Raw genomic sequence first — 20556 nt, 5'->3', positions numbered from 1 at the left:
ATCACCAATTACAACTTTCTATGAGAAATCGCTCTGAACTTCTAGGGGCTCGAGCTTTATTCGCTTGTCCTGGGAAAAGAGTTACATGATTGTCAAATGTTAACAATAATGGTGCATTCTTGACACCTATGTGTCAACTTTCTTATCTAATTGTTACTACAAACGGTGACCTCCAATCTAATTCTCACCAGGAGCGTTTTTTCTACCGGAGTTGTTTACATTTTTTTCTGACAATTGCATTAACTTCGCGGATTTCACAATTATAAATGGAAATAATTAATTGCTGTTGCATTATTATTTGAGGAATTACCCTAAAATTATTTGTAATATCGTGACAATTAAAAACAACCAGATTTATTAAGGTCAACATGTGCTAACAGCACTTGAGATTCACAAGAAGCACTGTTTGTTTCGAGATTAAAACATAAAACACTGCACAAATGGGATATACGAAAATTTCACAGCATCTTATAAAAATTCAAAATAAGAAAATAGAGGAGAAATTACAGAAATGTAATCTGGAAGAGACTTACTCAAACTAATGAGTATAATGATAAAAAGATTTATTGAAGCTATGAGTAAAGAAATTCAGTAACGAGTTGCCCTGTCTTCCAGGCAATATTTCAAATTTGTTGACGTCATCTGTTATAATATTTTATTAAAAGTTTTTACATATTTAACTAACATAAAATGGCAAAAACTTTAATTTTGAATTTAAGAATAAATTAAAAAAAAAAAACACTGCAAATGCAACTAACGAGTAAAATCTTCATTAAATTTAACCCCTGTAAAAAAAATCCTCATCTCTCCACTCAATTGATCCCCATTATCTCTCCACTATCAATTTTTAAACATTAAAATTAATGGACACAATATTTGTCAACAGTATTTTTATTATTTACTAATATATAAGCCATACTTATAGAAAGTGCTTTTTTAACATAAGTAAAAACATATTTATTTCTTTCATGATTTTACTCGAAAATGAAAATATTGTATAAGTTTTATAGCAGTATTCCAGAAACGAAATAGAGACTTCATTAGAAGTTTATGTGAAAAATTTTAATACAATTTGCTGAAATTGCGATTTAAGTTGGGTGAATTCCTTACCTAACATTTTAGAATAGATTGGATTATTTGAAAAAGCAATGCAACATGGCAATAGGTCACATTGTACTGTCTTCCAAAAGTACTTCTTATGGGAAACAGGTGTAAAATCTATTTAGAGGAGATGGACATGTGAAGAAAATTCGAAATCTTTACTCTGTTAGACCGTTAATGACGCATGAACCCATGACAAACTTTTCTTGGATTTGCACGTCTTACTTGACCGGTAAATTAATCAGCTACCACCGAATTTGTGTTCAGTGGTTAAACTTACTTTACAATGGTGAGTAAACTGAAATGGTTGGTAATTCAATATAATTTAAATTTATAGGAGGCGGAGACAGCTTGCATAATTATTCAAAGCATATCTTACAATTTTTGTATATCAAACATATGCATATTTCAAACAAACGTATACTTAGCTTCTACATTTATGTATGAATGAGAACGAAGATTTCAACTGAATTGCCTTTATTTATTCTTTCTGTTTAAAATACAAACAGAGAGTGAGAGAAAGAGAGCAGTTTAAATGGTGCAATTTTCTTTGTCGCTGAGGCATGTTAGAAGTTTAAATGGAATAAGTTGAAATAAAGATGTTTATATATATGTATATTTATCTTCAAATATCATCTTCGGAATATCCGGTAATTCAGCTTTTTCTAAGAAGTAGCCAATAATAAAAATTATCAGATAAATTGGACATCATACAGTTGTATTACAAACTGGTATATTAGGCATATACAATTTCTAGTATATAGTTAGGCATATAGTTAGGCATATACAAACTGGTATATGCCTAGTTAGGCATATACCAGTTTGTAATACAACTCATAACTTATTAAATTTTGAAAAATTTACTCCATCAATTCAGCACTACTTGTCCTATAGATGTTAAAGTACTTATGTGGTATTTAATTTTTCAAATAGTATCATTTTATTATTAATTATTTTGTGGAATAGCTTTAATGTGTCTTTTGTTTAGAACTGTTTCAACAAATAGAGTTATAAAAGATATACCATAACCACATAACAATAATATTAAGGCGCTGCAAATGTCGTCGATACAAAGTGGAAGATATATCTCTCTGTTACTGCTTCTCTTCTGAGGCAAATCGCTTTGTTTTAATTTTTCGTATACACCACCATCTACTAATCTTCTTATTCTACATTAGAAAACAATTAAAATTTAATATATTTATGTACTATATTTTCTATTTGTTAATAATTACATACGATTACTTATTTAATAATAAGTAATCGTATGTAATACGATTACTTATTATTAAATAAGTAATCGTATACGTGGCATGAATTTATTTATAATAAGTAATTGTATATGTGACATGAATTTATTTTTTAGCTTCCTTCAGAATCTAACAATAAATAAAATATAAATATTTTTTTACTGTCATTAAAAAAATTTGTAAGTGAGATGTAACTAAAAAGTAAAACGTTGTAAACGAACTTTGGAAGTAAAGACTTAAATATTATTTAATATTTTCAGGTACAAACGAATGAATTTTCGAAAAGTCTGCTGTATATAAAGTAAATTCACCCATTGCCTCATATACTAAACTGCTTTTAGATAGGCACTTACTTTAGGATAAGTAAAGCCATTCCCTTACATTGCATGAAAATGTTCTTATGAGCAAGTTACACTTTACGGTGAGCCAACCATTCAGCAATATGTTTGTAAATTCTTACTGTAGTACTGTATAGAATTCGACATTCTTTTACATCGCGTTTTCTTTTTCAATAAGTTTTCTTTCACTTTTTTCTTCTGTTATTGTTATGCTTGCAATACAAAATTTTATTTGTTTGATCGAAAAACCGACTCGAAATTGATTTTATCGTAAAAATACTGTTCCTAGGTATTGTATAGTTTTTGGCATATTACAATGGCACGTTACATCGATTGCAAAATGTGTACCTAGTTAAATACAGCTTTTTAAAGACTAATTAAAGTATCGCTATTTTACTGATTTATCATGCAGGAAACGCAGGATATTAATTTAAAAAAAAATGCATTCTGAGTTTCACACTCAATTCTTCTATTTTGTCAATTCTTATCATTTTAGTATCTAATACTGTATTATAAATATAATAAGGTACTATATGACAGATTGTTTTATAATTTATCACTGCACGATTATAATAACATTTACTAAAATTTTAAAAGACATTTTTTGTTGTATTTTTTTAAAACAATTAGATTTTTCTTAATTATAGGTTATACTGTAAATACATAAGACTTTTATTTAAATTTTTTTTTTATAAAAATTTATTTTTAATATTTTTCCTGATTTATCTAAAAGAATTAAGAATAATCAGTAAAGTCTAAATTCGTTCCTATTATGTCCGAAGGTTTTTTTATGACAAGTCCGTAAAGTAGCGATACTCTTAGCTTTCAATTTGAAAGTGAAATTAAAAGAGAAGCTACAAAAGACAATTAATAAATCTATTAAAATATGTTAACATTAAAATTATTTATCTCGCTTATCCTAACATTCAAGAATTGTTGAGAAACTAAGCTAGATATACACAAAATGTTCAATGTAAAATTAAATAGAATATTGTAACAATGGAAATCAAATCTTTCACAATAATCCACCATCTATTGCTATACAGGTAATTGTCAGATCTTGTTCTGCGTCATAAATTCTGTAACTATTTGAAATCATTATTTCTTCACTTCACAAATAAGCGATAAACAATGGTTGACTGAATAAAACTAGTGGTAATTAGTCGTTCATTCACGCGAAACCAAGAGACAGGCCACGTAGATTTTTCTAAAAATTTTCTACCCTTTTTAACATTTAAGCAGAAACGAGTTTACTCATAGAAAATCTAAACAAGTCTTTGTTAACAGACTGTTTTGGAGATTCTGTATAAAATGCTCAATAACTTTTTGCTGTTTTTAAAAAACCCTTCAATAATAAAACTGAATAATATTAAACTATTGAACAAAAAAAGTGGAATGAAGTAAAGAAGAAAGATTTAAACTCATACTCTCTATTGTATTCTACAAACCTGTAAAATGTATATAGGCCTAAATAATTAGTATATAAATTTGCATTTATTTGCATGCAATTTCCTAACAAATACATAAATAAAATATGTAAAAATTAAATAAATACTTAAATATTAAATTTGAAAAATTTATATTTACATAAGCGAAAATTTTGTAATGTTATAAAAATAACCACTTACATTGTATTGAATTTCTTTTCAAATTTAAAGTTTATATTTATAGGATATACTAATGAATAAGTTAAAAATGAATCTTCTGAGATTATTAATTGTTCTTCCGGTTTAACTGTTAATGTATTTATAATACTGTCAGATATTATGTACGCATGTTTATGTTGTAGAGCATATTGAATTCCTTCGTTCACGGTGGAAAAGCTCTTATCTGGATTATTTCTTATGTAGTCACCTAAAATGCTAACCATACCTTTAGTGGCATCCTAAAATGAAATAAATATAATAAACATACTTAATTAGCCTACAATAAAGAAAAATCCATTGTCGTGTATGTTCTCTAATGTAATGAAATTATTCAAGATATATCAGCTTGTTACTGACATTATCTGACTTATGCAAATAAAAGTACTTATTTAAAATTTCTAATACAAAATGTAAAAATAAAATATATTGTAGAAAGTTACCATCATCATTTTCTCGAAAGCCGAATGTGATAGAGTCCCACAAGAATATTCACGATTCCTGACTGCATTTGAAAGTTCTTCAATTGTTTTCGGAACTTTTGCATAAGCGGGATAAGTGATGTAGGAAAAGAGAACACCACTGTATGCTGATATAAGTACAGTTGTCACCAATAGCCAAATTCCAATAAAAATTCTTAACGAACTACTTCTATCTTGATTTATTTCATTTCCTGAAAGAAATTAATATAAAAAAATTCATTGAAAGTTAACGAGAGAAATGACTGAATATAAGTAAGATATTGTTTGCATGAGTGAGACAAGAGTAAGAGGCAAGAGGTGTATGGATGTGAATGGAAATGTGTTAATCTGGTATAATATGCAAGTGATATACAGGAGTAGGTGATTTAGTTAATGTACACACAAAGGAATATATGGAGAAGTATAAGCAAGTGATTAAAAGACTGAGACGGGTGTGCCTGAAAGTTATGGTGCAGAGAGTCATTGCTGTTGTCATGTATGTTTCTAAAGCATCGCAGCAGTCAGTAAGTTGCTGCGATGCTTTAAAAATGAGTTTTGGGAAATATTAAAACATAACTTAGATGAATATGAACCCGAAAAGCGTATGATTTCAACTGGAGATATGAACGATTGCAGGAGTATGAAGAGTTAAACGTCTGAGGAAAAGATCGCTCTGTGATCTTTTTCTCAAGTGATCGCCGGATAAAGGATAATGGTAAGCCGACTGGTCTATTTGTTGAAAAATATTCATACGTATCCAAAGCGTTTTTCTCCACAAGACCATACCTAAGCACAAATTGGAAAATCGTAACAAAGATGAAAGAAGTAAAATAGATTTTGTTATGTATGATGACAGATCGAAAAGTGTAGTGAAATATACATGATACAGAGGAGCTGATTCTGGCTCAAACTATAATTTAGTGGTATTGTGAGTGCAACTAAAGATTGTATAGTGGAGTAAAAGTATTACACTATAGTATAGTGTAATACTTTTACTCCACTAAAAGTGGAATATAGTGGAATTGTATAGTGACTATACAATTCCACTATATTCCACTTTTATTCCACTATACACTATACACAATTCCACTTTTATTCCACTATACTTCGGAACAAATGTTTGCTCCGGAGCCAGTAAAAACAAAGTTACTGACAAAGAGAAAGAATAAGCATAGAGAACTTGTTGATTAGAAACTGAGAAATGCAGATAAGTTGTTGAGTGTTTTGAAAGGATGAAAGCACTTCCAATTTTGTATGGAGAAACAGCAACAAATATTTGTGGTATAACGAGACTGGGACGTAAGATATGGAAAGCATGGTAGATTGAGAGGGTTCAGCACAGGGTGAAAAAGAAAAAAACTGCATACATGAACAGTCTAAATAGCAGAGTACGTTAGGATAAGTACAGAGAGAGGAAACGAAGCGCTGCATTAGAGATTTATTCCACCAATTACACACCTATTATTCATTTAACAGAAATATATAATTTGCACTTCGTACACAGGATGAACTTTTTTCCTGTTGACATGCATAAAATTTATTTGTTTCTACAACGGTCTTCTATTTTCTTCAAATTCTCTTTGCAAAAGTTAGGTTCGTTCTTTTCATAAAAGCCTATTGAGGGACAGTGTAGGTAGCATAAATACAATAACAGTTGGGGTGATAAATAAAAATAGTAATGATTGTGAAGTTAAATTGAGATTAGTTCAATTGAGTGAAGTTAAATTGAGTTAATGGTTGTGAAGTTAAATTGGTTGAGTTGAGTAAAATGGGGTTGAGTTGAGTAAAATGGAGTTGAGTTGAGAAGTAAAATGGAGTTGAGTTAATGGTTATGAAGTTAAATTGAGATTAGTTCAATTGAGTGAAGTTAAGATGTGAAAAAAAATTGCAGGTTTTTGAAATTTAGCAATCATCTGGTCTGTATGGTGTGACTGTAAAAATATTAATGTAATGATTGAAAATGTGACAAAGTGGATGCAGTGACTCTGCAGTTTACATTGGAATAATAGTGAGGTTGAGGCCGAAGTTTTAAACGTAAAAACGTGTACGTCGGACGTTCAGCGCCGCTTTTCCGTAAGCCTAGAAGTTTAACAATGGTGTTTAGAAAGTCAGTAGAATCATGCTCGACATTCAGAATACCAGGGCTGTGGAGTCGGAGTCGTGGAGTTTTGGTGTTTTAGCCGGAGTCGGAGAAAAACTCCGCCGATTCTGACTCCCTTTTACGTACCAACTTGTTATGTATTTAAGACGGAGTCGGAGTCGGAGTCAGAGTTGGAGTAGGTAGATATTTACGCGACTCCACAGCCCTGCCAAATACCATTGTCAAACTTCTAGGCTTACAGGAAAGCAGCGCTGAACGTCCGATGTACACGTTTTCACGTTTAAAACTTCGGCCTCATCCTCGCTAATATCAGAGGTCCGTGTGATTGGAAAAATGCTGTGATTTTTTCAACATACAAAGAAAAGGGTGAAAACAGATTGCAAAAACTTCCACGGAATAAGTTTGCTGAGCTTACCTGAAAAGTGTTCGCACAAATGTTGGTTATAAGAAAGGAGAAGCTAACTGCACTGTGAATATAGGAAGTGCAATGCGGATTCATTTAAAGAAAGTGATGTGTGGATCAGATATTTTACATTGAGAAAAAGATTGTGGAGAAAGGTCAGAGATAATATGTTTGCAGTGTTTGTTCATGTAAAAATAGTATATGATAGAATGAATAAGGAGAAAATGTGGCAAGTATTATTTGCTGATGGATTGAGAGGCAAACGGTTTTGATGTGTGAGAGAAGTGTACGAAAAATAGAAAAATTGTGTACGTGTGAACAGTAATGTGTCTAAGTGATTTACAATTAAGAAGGGTGTAAGACAAGATCGTGATTTTATCGTGTAAGATAAAAAACGGATTAATCAAGACGTGCCAGAATAAGTATGTAAGTGGAATGCGTGTAATATGTATGTGAAACCTTGTTCAGATTGCTGAACCAGTAATAACCAGATGTGCTATTGACTGGGGAGAGGCGTATTCGGCCAAAGATTCGAGATGTAAGCGCGTATCAACTAGAGCAGTGTTTTTCAACCTGTGGGTCGCAACCCCTCTGTGGGTCGCGAGGCGTTACACGGGAGGTCGCGGGCAAAAGAAAAATACAAGTGTTTGTAGGTCCTACACTACATTAAAAAATACTGCGCATTTGATTGTTTGATCGATACTCAAATCTCAATCATCCTGAAGTTACTGATCCTAAAAAAAAATCAACGGCTCAAGAACTCAAGACAAATTAAGTATGTAGCTTCCCCCAAAAAGGGAAGCTGCATACTTAATTTGTCTTGAGTTCTTGTGTTAAGTTCTTGTGTTAAGTCAGAAAAAAAATTAAATACAAAGGTTTTAATATCACTGATATAGTTTTAATATGGCCCGGGGGGGTCGCCAGAATTTTTTAACTTGTAAAGGGGTCGCGTATTCAAGAAGGTTGAAAAACACTGAACTAGAGTAAAGGTGAAAGAATGCCAGGTGATCGTTGTGTTGCACTGCATTGTGTTATGTAAACAATAGAAATAGAACACGACACGGTTTCACGTTCATAAATTATTAGTTATATTTAAAGTATGCATTTGCAGTTATATTTTCAATAATTTAATATCATCCAATTTAATTTACATTTTATGAATTAGTTAAAAACTTTTAAAAATTAATAAATATGTTAAATAAAGATTACATTTACATGATTTTTATAGTAACTTTCATATTTGGAAAGTATTTTATTTCTTAATAAAACATGTTTTTAACATTAATGTATAATTGCTTGCCTTGCTTTATTAAACTGCTAATGATAAACCAGAAAATTTTTTTCATGGTCCACGAAGTTGTTTTTTGGAGAAAATAAAAGTTTCCTTTGACAATACAGTAAAACGCAATTGCAGTGACAAATAAAGAAGCAAAAACACAGATCCACACCTACAAAATATATCATGAAAATAAATTGTTATAGAACAATTTCAAATACACGAATTTCAGAAGCGTATATTAAAAAATTATTACTTAATATATATAATTATAGTTCACGATAGTAGCAAATACAGTAGAACCTCGATTATCCGGATTTTCGATTATCCGGGTTGTTCAAAATAAATAAAAATTTTACGAATTTGCTGTTTTGCACTTGGCGAATTACGACACTGTTTAAGTACGTGATGAAATGCATAACTTTTTTGTTTCAACAGCGTCTAACCCAGCACAGTGGTCGTAAAACTCTTAAATATATTTTACGTCGTAATAAAAATATAACTTGACATACGTATTTATAAATAATTTATAAATTACACCATTTCTATGACCAAGGGCGGCGTAAGGCATGGACAACGTGGGCCACCGCCTATGTCTCGTGGTCCGAAGGGCCTCGCGCTTCGGAGGTTTATGCATTACTTAAAAGCCGCGAATGCGACAAAAAATTTTACTCGTCATAAAACGATAAACAGTTTGTCAAATTTTTACTCATAGAAATGTAGTTTCAACTGCTTTTTATTTTATAAAATCAGTCTTCTTGCGCCACCAGAGGGCCTTTTAAACAATAGGTAGTCCGTTAGCGCTGGTCAGTAGTAGTACAAATTTAATAAAAACATTTGTTTCTTGAAAACTTGATGACGATTTAAATACAGTATTTATTTTTAATATTACCGATATGTCATCGAAAAGAAAACGTGTTCTGTTATCATTAAAATACAAATTAAAGTATTTGTTTCGATTATCTGAATTTTTCCGTATCCGGACAACATTCAATTAGTCCGGATAATCGAGGTTCTACTGTATCTATTTATGTTACTTAATTACTTATATATCGTCACATATTACATTTCTGAACGATGACACTTAGAATTTGGTAGAAAACAATACATAAATGGATCATATGGCGAAGGAAAGTGCCTTTTGAGTGTTTTTATGTTTTAAACTCGTTACAATTTAGATTAGACATAACTAGTTATTTTGATATTATAGTTAATGTCTGTTAAAAAAAAAAAACACAATTGTGAGATTGCGAGAAGTGGTAAAAATACTCCAAAATCTCTTTATATGAAACGTATTTTAAGTACGAATAAATCATATAATATAATATAACATATAATAAGAGTTTACTTACTTCAAATGAAAAAGGCCTTATAATTGCCCTTATTTTTGATAGTTTGTTAGGTCTAGAAACAACAAATAGAATTCTTGTAGTAGTAACAGGAACTGTAAATTTGACCACTTGAAATCTATCATACGTCACATATAATGCAATTACTCCAAGATCAGCTTCCTTAAATATATAAATAAAAAATTTTACATAATTACAATTAATATGATAAGTTTACTTATGAACTTTCAATATTCATACATTCTTCTGTATTCTTCCAATGACACCATTCCATGAACCATTGTCTAATTTCATTCCAAACACATTTTCAACAGGTTCAATAATCTCATATCTATGTAAAATAATTTATAGATAAAAATATATGATGCAAATTTTTTAGAAGTAAAATAAATTTACTCACTGAACATTCTTTAAATTCTGAATGACTAAACTTAAAAATTTGAAATCAATACCGTCAAACACTATAGTGTTGTTAATTTTTTTCACTTCTAAATACGAAGAAAGCTGAATATATAATAAAGTACAAGATATAAGATATATTACGATTAATTAATTATTTTTTCCGTAAATTATAAACAGAACTTACTGGTACTGCAGTGATTTTTATTTTACTCACTCTTCTACTGACTGTCTTTTTCATTATTTCTAATTAAATAATAATAATAATAATAATTGAATGCTTCTCAATTATATATAGTGTTCAACAAGTTTCATGTAAAATATAAATTAAAATATTTTATAGTATATTTTACATGAAGTAGATGAATGAAAATAACAGCATGTTGAATGATATTCAAAGGGAGAAAACCTTAGTGAAATGCGAACCCGGGACTAACTACTAGTTTTTAGTGTTTTTATTTCAATAAGCCACCGATATAAAGATAATTTAAAGAATTTAACGAAGCTAATTAGGATAGCTAGAAAATAATATAATTGAAATTTACTACAGGCGCATAGACAAGCAAACTAGCTTTAATACATTGAAATAATTAAGAAGGTTATATAAACCGAATTATACGGCAATGGATACTCGATACCCAGAAGAATGATTAGTTCACGTGTTAGAATATCTTTTGTACTTATATCTTTTTGTTAGGGGATTGCTCCAACTTGTTATCTTTCCCATAAAGATAATCAAATTTAAAATTTGATAATGACATGTACATATCTGTATGAATGCATTATAATAATGTATATTGTGTGGGTGTGAGATGAATGCACCAACCCCAATTACAAAATGGTAGTCAATAAAGTTAAGTTATCGTAAAGTTCTTTATACTAAATACAACAGTTTTTAAAGTCTTGTTAAAATTTTCTACATCAAAACCGAAAATTAAAGTTGTACCTTTTAATTCTCTGGCATGACTCTATTCTGAAATGAAAAGTATGATGTACAGGAGCGAGTCCATACTAATTTCAGGTGGAGAGCATATATTTTAAGTTAAATAAATTTAAAATGTGATTAAAAATTGTACCTGGCATTGTGACGATGTCTAATTAAATAATTTCTTGTCAGATAATGGAATTTATACTGTTTACTCGTTAATATCTCGTTTAATTCATTGAAAAACGAAAGAAAACTACTTATAAATTACCAAGTTAAAAAAACATATAAATTTAGAAATGATACAGCTGAATATTTTATAAAATTGTTTGTTATAAGATTTAATAAATTTCATTATATTTGTGTAGAATACAAAAGTAACTTACCACTAATACTTTCGTAAGTAAAAAAATTGTTTGTAAGGAAGAGCAAGAAAAACAATGAGTTTCTAGTCATATTTTCAATATTTTTCTGTGAATATATAAAATATTATAATATTAAAAACTTATTAACATCAACAACTTTAGTTTAAAGTAGAAAAATTACTGAAATTAATTTCTAATTTATCACCTTAAAATGTAACTAATTCCACTTAGCTTAACAGGGTTTACTCTGTTGTCGTGCAGTAATAAAAACTCGTATTGAGTGAATGATGATTATATTATTGATTTTAAACAATATTTTACTTTCTATTTTTATTTTAATAAGTTTTTGCTAAAGGTTTTCAAATTAAAAATAGAAATCAATAAATTAATACAAGATGTAATATTCTAGCTCTGTGTTTTTATATTTAAAATTCCTTCTTTGAAATTTTCATGCCACTCATTTATTACATTTTCAAAAAACACTTAATATGCATTGTTTATTAAATTATATGGCAATAAAATAGAAAATTCCAAGGATCGATTATAATTGGTAAAAAGTTTTAAATTTTACGTCGTTATTTAATTTTAAAAATAAACACTTATATCTATAAATAAAAATATGTTGAATTCATTGTTTTCAAGTTTGATTCTGTATGTGTGGTGTTGTTGTTTGTGTGGGCAAAAAAGAAACAATCTTTTCTGCCAAATTTGAAGCTCAATAGCTTCTGTGCCTTTCGTCCTAAATTTCGAATGTTTTTTAGAGCGGTTTCAGTATTAGGATTTTTTCTTTGTTTGTTTTGTTATGTTATAGCAATGCAGCTCATGAGCGAACTCTCTAACCGAAAGGTATTTTTTAAGAGTAACTGGCTCCTATTCAGGCGTTAGAGACGTCGTATAAATCTGGAAATCTCCACGTGGCCAGACTGTCCGGCCAAGAAACAAACCCACGATCGAATTCCCAGTACTCAGGAAACGAGTCTGCTTTGCCACTAGTGGGCTCCGTATTAATTCAAGAAGTTCATTTGTCAGTCAGAAAATTAATTTTTATTGTACTTCCCACCTGTAAACATGATCACAAAAAACATAAAAATCAACATCGTTCCAAAGCGGCCAGTGTTTGGAAGTTACTTTGTATGTATTGATATTTTGTCGAATTTTCTCAAAAAATTTTTTGTGTTTAGCGGTGGTTAAAATTAGAAGTTCGAATCTCTTTAAAATACGATATTAATTGATATATGTTTTAAACTATTCGATAAGCAACAAGAGTAGGAAACCCAGAAAGGTAGGACAGTTTATATAAACACAATCATGTTAAATTTCTGCTGTAGTAAAGTATACACATTAAGAATTATTATTTACGTGTGAATATTTCAAAGAAGTACGTTTCAAAATCATAAAGCTATTATATACAATCGATAATGGCCACTAGTTAACAACGAATACACCTAAACAGTATCATGCTTTCAGAAACTTTTTTTTTAACAATAAGACACACTATAACCTTCAATCAATGGCCATGCCATTAATTTCCATTAATAGGTTGTTAAACAAAGATTGTAATTTAACAGTGTTTATTTTAAATATAATTTACGAATTAATTCTTTTAAAAAGTGTTTAATACTTACGTCCTGTAACAAAGACAATTTCGAAAAGTAAAATAAAATCTATCAACAAGATCTTATACATTGTCTTCATTGACCCAACTGATTTCACTAGCATATAAAATTACATTAAGACATTAAATCACCGAATTCATACAGCAGAAACGTTTATTATTGATCATAAATAACGTGCAGTTATAAAACATGAACTGAATTTTTTCTTTCTGTTGAAAGTTTAATTGATTTCTTTCTCTCGTGACAAATTTTTTAAAAAAACAGTTTTATAAACTTACTTTTGTCGTTCAAAATATACTTGCTTAATGACAAAAAGTAAACAGATTGCTTTCAGTTAAATTACTTTCTAGTTCTAAAAATATACAGATAACCGTTACATAAAATCTAGTTGATCTGAAAGAGATAGACCTACTTTTTAAATATTGCTATATTCTTCCCTTATTTATAGCAATATTGACGAAAAAAATTACACTATAATATGCTGGTGACATAAATGTAAATAACACATAAACGAATATGTTATTAATTAACAAATGAATATACAAGTGGTCTGTCTATTCTTTACTATTATGGGTTAGTTAAATCTTCCTATGTGAGAAAGATAGACCTGCAAAAAATGAAAAAGGAATGAAACAAAGCATTAATTATATAACTTTATTGTCTGGTTTACTACACCATATTTTATTAATCCCATGCAATTCATAAGTATCAAAATTTGATGTTTTCAGAAATTCAAATTCGTTGTGATAAAAGATGAAACTTCAAAAAAATTATAATCTGCTTGGAGTAGCTCTCGTTAGTGGTACAACCTCGAAAATACAATAAAATAAAATTAATATCTATCATCATCTGTCATTAGTATGTAAAAAGAATTTCATTCGTAGACTTGCCAATAAGTTGTAATTTCTTTATATTAGTGTACATTGTGTTTCTTAAATTATGTTGTAGTCAGGTGGTTATAATTGGAAAACTCCATAAAAAATTGCGTGCATATTATACACGATATCAGTGTCGTGCAGTGAACACAGACGACGTTCATTTAATTTAAAGTTTGTTATTGACAAATATTTTATATCCAGCACTATATATGAAATTCGATAGCTACAAAGAAGTTTCGTGTTTACACATTTCGTACTAAAAGATAGACTCGAAATAAATACTTTTATATTTACATGCAATATAAAAAATGTTCCTTTGGGTTTAGTCGAATAAAACATGTTTGATCAGCCATAGGAAATTCATCCAAGAAGTCTACTTCAATCACTCAAAGAAAATTTTATTAAACACCTGACACTACCAGGCTTAATTGGGTCAGTATACAAAAAAATTATATAGTGATTCATAAGTCACAGAAATTTTAAAAAATTAATTACTCGCATATTATTTACAGTACGATAATGCGGTTTTCACAGATATGCTTAGAAAGAAACGGAATTTTTTAGTACCAAAATAGTTACTTTACTTGCAATTAGGTTGCATTTGATAAGATTACGTGATTTGTGTAGTTGTTACTGAAGCTCACAATAAAAACATTTATATCCTTTTATTATTATTTTAACAATATTAAAATGTTTAATGTGATGTCCTTCATTCACGAGCACAGATGTTAGATGAGTATGACATTATGAACAGAAATGCTTTTTAATGATGTTTATAGTGTCATACCTCATATAACATACCTTACTGTAAATAATTTGAGACTCAATAATTATTCAATAATTTTGTGAGTTTTCAATCGCCGTGTACATTGAAGAATAAATGTCAGTTGGACCGCTGCACAAAACACGAATAAAGTAAGAGAAAAAATAAATAAAAAAGAACAGAAGCATCTTAATGGAAAACAGAATCATTATAGTTGATGATACAGCAACCCTCTGTATCTTACCAGAGTGGATATCATACAATCTGGTTGTTCACAAGATGACAATAAAGAAAAGAAAACATGCAGAGTCACTTTTGGGAAATTCCGTTAAAGATCAGTGAATGATTGTCCTTGCATGATAACCTTTCTCAATTTTCTTAAAAACGTTGAAGTTGTTGTGTTTAGTTATAAAATAGTCTACTAATTAGATATGAACATTCTGTATTCATCAAGTTAGCTTATTGCTGGTGGCAATGTCTGATGTTTTCCAACGTGAGGCAGTCAATAAATAATGTCAAAAATAATCATGTATTCCACACAGTAAGCAGCAGTCCGTGACCAAACCGTGGAACCTTTCCAGATATACATTGAAACGTCCATATTCATACAAGAATTGAGTGAGTTCGTGATTAAATAAGTTTCATCCATGTTTTGTTGAGTATTTGTTCATTAAGGTATAGTTTATTTTGTTAGGCAACGGGACAGTCGAACCATCTGTCGAAGAGTGAATTTTCCGGGGAGACTTTTATAAGAAACTGTTTGCTAGCTACGTGACCATAAATGAAAAAAACCAGAGAAACGTTTTTGATTAGCTCATTGGCACAGCAAGGCACAAATTTACAAATACAGTAGATCCCCCTATAAGACGGTAGATACGTTCCGTTCTTTATGAATCAATTTTGTAGGAATCATAGTTTACGGACTACGGCTGTTTGAAAGATTTTCTTTCATAAAATTAATCGATTCTAGAATAATTTGACTCAACATTTCCAAAATACGTATATATTTTTGAAAATAATCCGTATAAACTACGTTATAAACAAAAAATTGTAGGATTGCTTACCGAGTGTGTACCGTTCGACTANAAGGACACGCCGGCAGATTGTGCCTCATAGCGTTCCGCTCTCTACATTGGTAAAACCGAAAATGTCATTTCCGCGTGAAAACTTTCTTTATAAATACGTAACATGATGATAGATTTCGAATTAAATGATATTTATGATGATCACCGGAACAGATAATAACAATTTCGAATTTCATTGTACGCGTGTATCGAATGATTCGAACTAAAGTATATGCAAAATCCCATTCTCTTGGGCGGAAACTACTAGACTTGCCTTCTAATTATCCAATATCAAAATAACTAGGTTTTCTCAGAGAAATATAAATTGATATTATCAGATAAAATTCAATTATTTATTCAGAGTAGCAATTTTTTTCGTTCCTGTTTCCAATTATTCTTCGATAAAAATTACTGAATAACGATGAATACATTCAATATTCATCAAACAGGTGATTATTTTTAAATAAATAAAACAAATTCTTTACTAGATAAATTAGAAAAAACAACTTACGTGATTCTTTTCTGAAATTCTTACAAGTTCTATGATGTTCTACGATTTCGAACAAATTTAAAATTCGAATTTTGGAATAGATGGCGCTTTTCTGACAAAATATTTATAAAATTCAAATGGCATAATTATTATAATACTGTATTTAAAATTAAAATAATTAAAAACATTTAAGAATTATAACAAATAACCTATATATATGGGATTTGGGCGAGAAGTGAAAAGACGAGAGTTGGCGATGCCGCGAGAAGTCCCAAGCCAGATGACTGTTTAAGAAAAAGGGCGCGAAAAACGATGAAACACATTACGATCGTTCTATCGATAAGACGGTTGGTAGATTTAGCTGAACGCTGGAAAATTATTGTTATTTCTAGTTCTGTCAAAATTCCTACGTATATAAATGAGGATGCTTGTTTGTTTGCTATACTGGACCGTTTGACCGGATGGCCGATCGGTCCAGATGACAGCCTACCGCTCTGGGGAGGGATCTATCTGGGTCGAAAAATCCCCAAGAATTTTTCGGGGATGGTCCGTCCGGATATGTCGGGTCCCGTCCCTCACCACTCGGTCGTCTCATTGTGGGCTTGGCCGAACCCATAATGGACTTGCTTACAGAGCCCACAGGGCAAAAAGAGATGAAAAAAAAAGTAAAACGGCAAAGCCATTCTTGGGACGAGACCGTCTTGGAGAGTGCGAAACTCGCTCCTGTTTGTAGAAACAGCACCATTTTGTATTTTATTTTGACCCGGTTCTCGGTCCCCTGACTACCTACAAGCAGTGTTCCCAACCGTTCGTAAATAAATGTCGTTACATTTTAAAATAAAAGTCGCTGATTTCGCCTACGACTATGAAATATACGTATATTTGTAAATATTTTTAAAAAATTATAATTTTTATTGCGATTTCTGACCCCCCACCTTAATTAAACTTATATATAATAAAATATATTAATAAAAAACTTAAAAAAACTATTGGAGGTCGTTTTTGACATCAGAAACTAGCTTTAAATAACTTTATCGAAGGAAAATCCGTGCACTACATCTTTTGAACGATGATTAAAATTTGATATCAAACTCCCATTAAAGAACAATTAAAAAGCAATAAAGCGTGAATTGCGCGTCATTAAAAGTTGACTAAAATCGCGATAAAATTTTTTCGGGTGGGTAAAAATTTTTGCAAAAATTTGGAGACTTAAAAAACTAAAATTGAAAAAAAATGTTTCAAAGGCCTTAAGGACCGAGTTTTTCGTAACGCTATGCAACGTTGACGAGTTAACTCGTCAATGGGAAAGAAGGCGCTTAGAGAAACTGATGATGTTAAATTTTGTTGGTTAAGAATCGAGGGGTGGAAAGGCAACGGAAATTGTGTGTAGAAAAGATCCCTGCCATGTCTTATCACGGACACAATATTTCCGGACGTCGCGATCGACACTCTCCTGATTAAGGAGGAAGGCGATTGAGGATGGCAAGAAAGTCGTATCTGCGTATGTGGGGGTAGCGTTAGACTGAGAGGCACGAACTTCGCTTATATTTAACAACCGTTTAGTAATATAAGAAAGACATTTCACATAAGACAGGAAACCTAAGTTGGTTCTTAAAATTAATGTTTGGTTCTTAAAATTAATTTGACAATATACCAATGTTTGGACGAGAAGCGATGTTCGTACGATGATGAAGTTTCTCAATGTTAGTCGCTTTTTATGGGCGGATCAGTGTTATAAACGATCACTCCACTAATGGAGAATGAGAAGAACACAGTTCATTGTTTTCGTATCCAGGATAAAAGCTTCTTTGTTCCAGCCAGAGACTTTTTCGGTCTAAGAGGGATTTTTCTGTTCGATGGAATCATTTATTTCGATTTACTGAAAAACCGTTGATTTTGAGATGTCTTGGTCTTTGGGGAAATCTCTTTCGGTTACCTGGTGAGAAAATTTCAATTTTCCTTTTGAGAAGAAAGATTGCCCTCTGTTTTTGAATTTGGGCATCTTAGTGATTTTGCATTCCCAACGGATACTTTGGTTGGTCGTGATTTTCATTTTCTACCTTTTCGATTGGTCCCAGGTTTGTTGCCAAGACTAGTCAAAAGAGAAGTTGGAGGTCGCACATCTGCCTAAACTGTTTATAGAAGTTTTTGCGAATCCGCCTGTAATTCAGAGTCAAGCGTTTTTATTCCTTTTGTAAATATTACCAGATGTAGTCACATGACATTAAGTTTTATTAAACATTCTATCTTCCCAAAAAAGGAAAGATAGAATGTTTGAAAAAATTCTCAAATTTCTGATCTGCTCTCTCGCGATATTTTATTTACTAAAAAACAACTTTTTCTTTTAAAACAGAATTTGATTGAGGTTTCAGACTCTCGTCGAAAAACCTTACAGGGTGCTCGTGCTTTAAAAATGTCGCACTGTGAAGCAGCAGTTTAGTAATCTGCATCAAGAGTTACAACTTTATTCATTTCCTTTTTCTCTTTCACTCTGCGTGTGTTTTTGTTTAGCCTCAGGGTGCGACAATGCAGACGCAAATTTAGTAGCAAGCGAGAGGTCTGCGATCGATATTTCTAACAAAGAAAAACGTGCACAAGCGAGAAGCAAGGAATTTTTGCTGGCGTGAGCGAATTTTTGGTTCTCGCACGTATTTGAAAGGGTTTGATATTAATCGCGTCTCGCATCTTCTCGCGACAAACTGCCGCTCGCTCGGAAAATTCGCCCCCTTGCGTCTGAGTAGTCGCACCCTTACTGTAGGGCGTTATCTTTGTTTTTCCATCTTGACTTACAAATTCGGAATTACAAATTAGCATAAAAATAACACAGATACTTACGAAACATTAACTAAAAGAAAATTGATATTTTATTTTACTTAATAAATTTCAAAAGAAAATTTATTATATACACAACACCCTTCTTTTTCCTCTGTATTCTACTTAAGCTATGAATACAACTAATTTTTAAGAAGTACGTTTTTTCATTTTTTAAATCATTTTTTAACCGGTATTTCCGGATGAAATAAAAGGACATTGTCACGAGTTCAACCGCGAGCCAATGTATTAATACCGGTTTTTTGTTTATTGAGCGAAGATCTTCATCTTTTCACCCCGAATTTATGTTCATCCCCCTCCTTTTCTGTAGCCGTCATCTAATCCATGTACACCCGTTCGTTCTGTCGTCCATTTATGTTTTTTCTCGAACTTTTTGTTATTTGGTTCATCGCTTCAAGGTCTTCGTGGAGTATTTTCTGACCGTAACCTCGAAGAGTAGCACTACTTCGAATTTTCTGCAGTTCCTGTTTGTCACCAACTGGCCATTTTCTCGTAAGCATCATATATTTCGTGTTCTAGTGAAAAGATTTTTATCGTAAGTAATAATTGTATAAACTTGAATACGAAGTTAAATATATCAAAATATCAGTTAATACTTAGACCCGTATTTACTAGATGCCCTTTCAAGTACATTTCGGCCAATAATATAACACTTTCGTTTTTCGCTTATTTTTGAGTGTAATCTGCAAACAGTACACATAAAACAGAGTTTATAATTTAGATATTCAGTATTTTATTTTCTAACAAGGCATAAAATATGTTAGTACATAAATAATTATTAAAAAGTACTTGTAATTCAAGGCCATCTATCTCCATTAATTAAGTGTTTCTTTCCATAACATTAATTAAATATATTCCAAAATATACCGCAATATTGGTATTATCTCAAAAAATGTTTCATAGCCGACTTCTGCCCAAAAGTGTATTATCTTTATTTTATAGCTGATTACAGTTTTTTAAAATTTCTTAGTACTGCTTTGTACATCCAATATTTCAAAAAAGATAACAAACTTGCCAAATATGCAAAAACCAGTATTATTACTAATAACAGCCTAATTGCTATAATAATCGTTGCAGGAGGTTTACTTAATAATACGATCGAAAATTATCAGAAACTTTGGGACGTTTCTGCGATATTGCCATTTCTCCTTCGTGATCTTGTGTGAAATGCAATATAGTTTGACCCACTCTTAAATTAATGTGCACAGGCCAAAAACAGCGAAAAAATAAAAGTTTAGTCATATTTTTATAAACAGAAATTCAGAGCATTCACTTCTTTCCTGTGTTTCTTTATTGTAGACC

General features: G+C 30.8%; 1 protein-coding gene across 1 annotated transcript; it reads right to left on the bottom strand.

Annotated features, from left to right (window-relative positions):
* Positions 1-2047: 2047 nt before the first annotated feature.
* On the bottom strand, positions 2048-14897 carry LOC111641689 (glutamate receptor ionotropic, delta-1-like). Its single transcript, XM_023387894.1, has 6 exons — positions 14893-14897; positions 10163-10253; positions 9922-10084; positions 4776-5005; positions 4318-4574; positions 2048-2270 (listed from the first exon to the last, which is right to left on the bottom strand). Exons 1-6 carry the CDS (start codon positions 14895-14897, stop codon positions 2048-2050), a joined length of 969 nt encoding a protein of 322 aa, XP_023243662.1.
* Positions 14898-20556: the final 5659 nt, after the last annotated feature.

The sequence above is a fragment of the Centruroides sculpturatus genome, unplaced genomic scaffold, assembly GCF_000671375.1.
Source record: "Centruroides sculpturatus isolate CEXI.00-Female unplaced genomic scaffold, Cexi_2.0 scaffold1426, whole genome shotgun sequence".
Lineage (NCBI taxonomy): Eukaryota > Metazoa > Arthropoda > Arachnida > Scorpiones > Buthidae > Centruroides > Centruroides sculpturatus.
This window is presented reverse-complemented; position numbering and strand designations above follow the sequence as displayed.

Bases quoted from the DNA above. Each gene is read 5' to 3' on its own strand.
- LOC111641689 (XM_023387894.1), bottom strand. The intron at 10,085-10,162 runs GTATGAATATTG...TATATATTTAAG, and splicing joins TTGGAAGAATACAGAAGAAT to GAAGCTGATCTTGGAGTAAT. The intron at 5,006-9,921 runs GTAAACTCTTAT...AATTTCTTTCAG, and splicing joins GCCTTTTTCATTTGAAGTAA to GAAATGAAATAAATCAAGAT.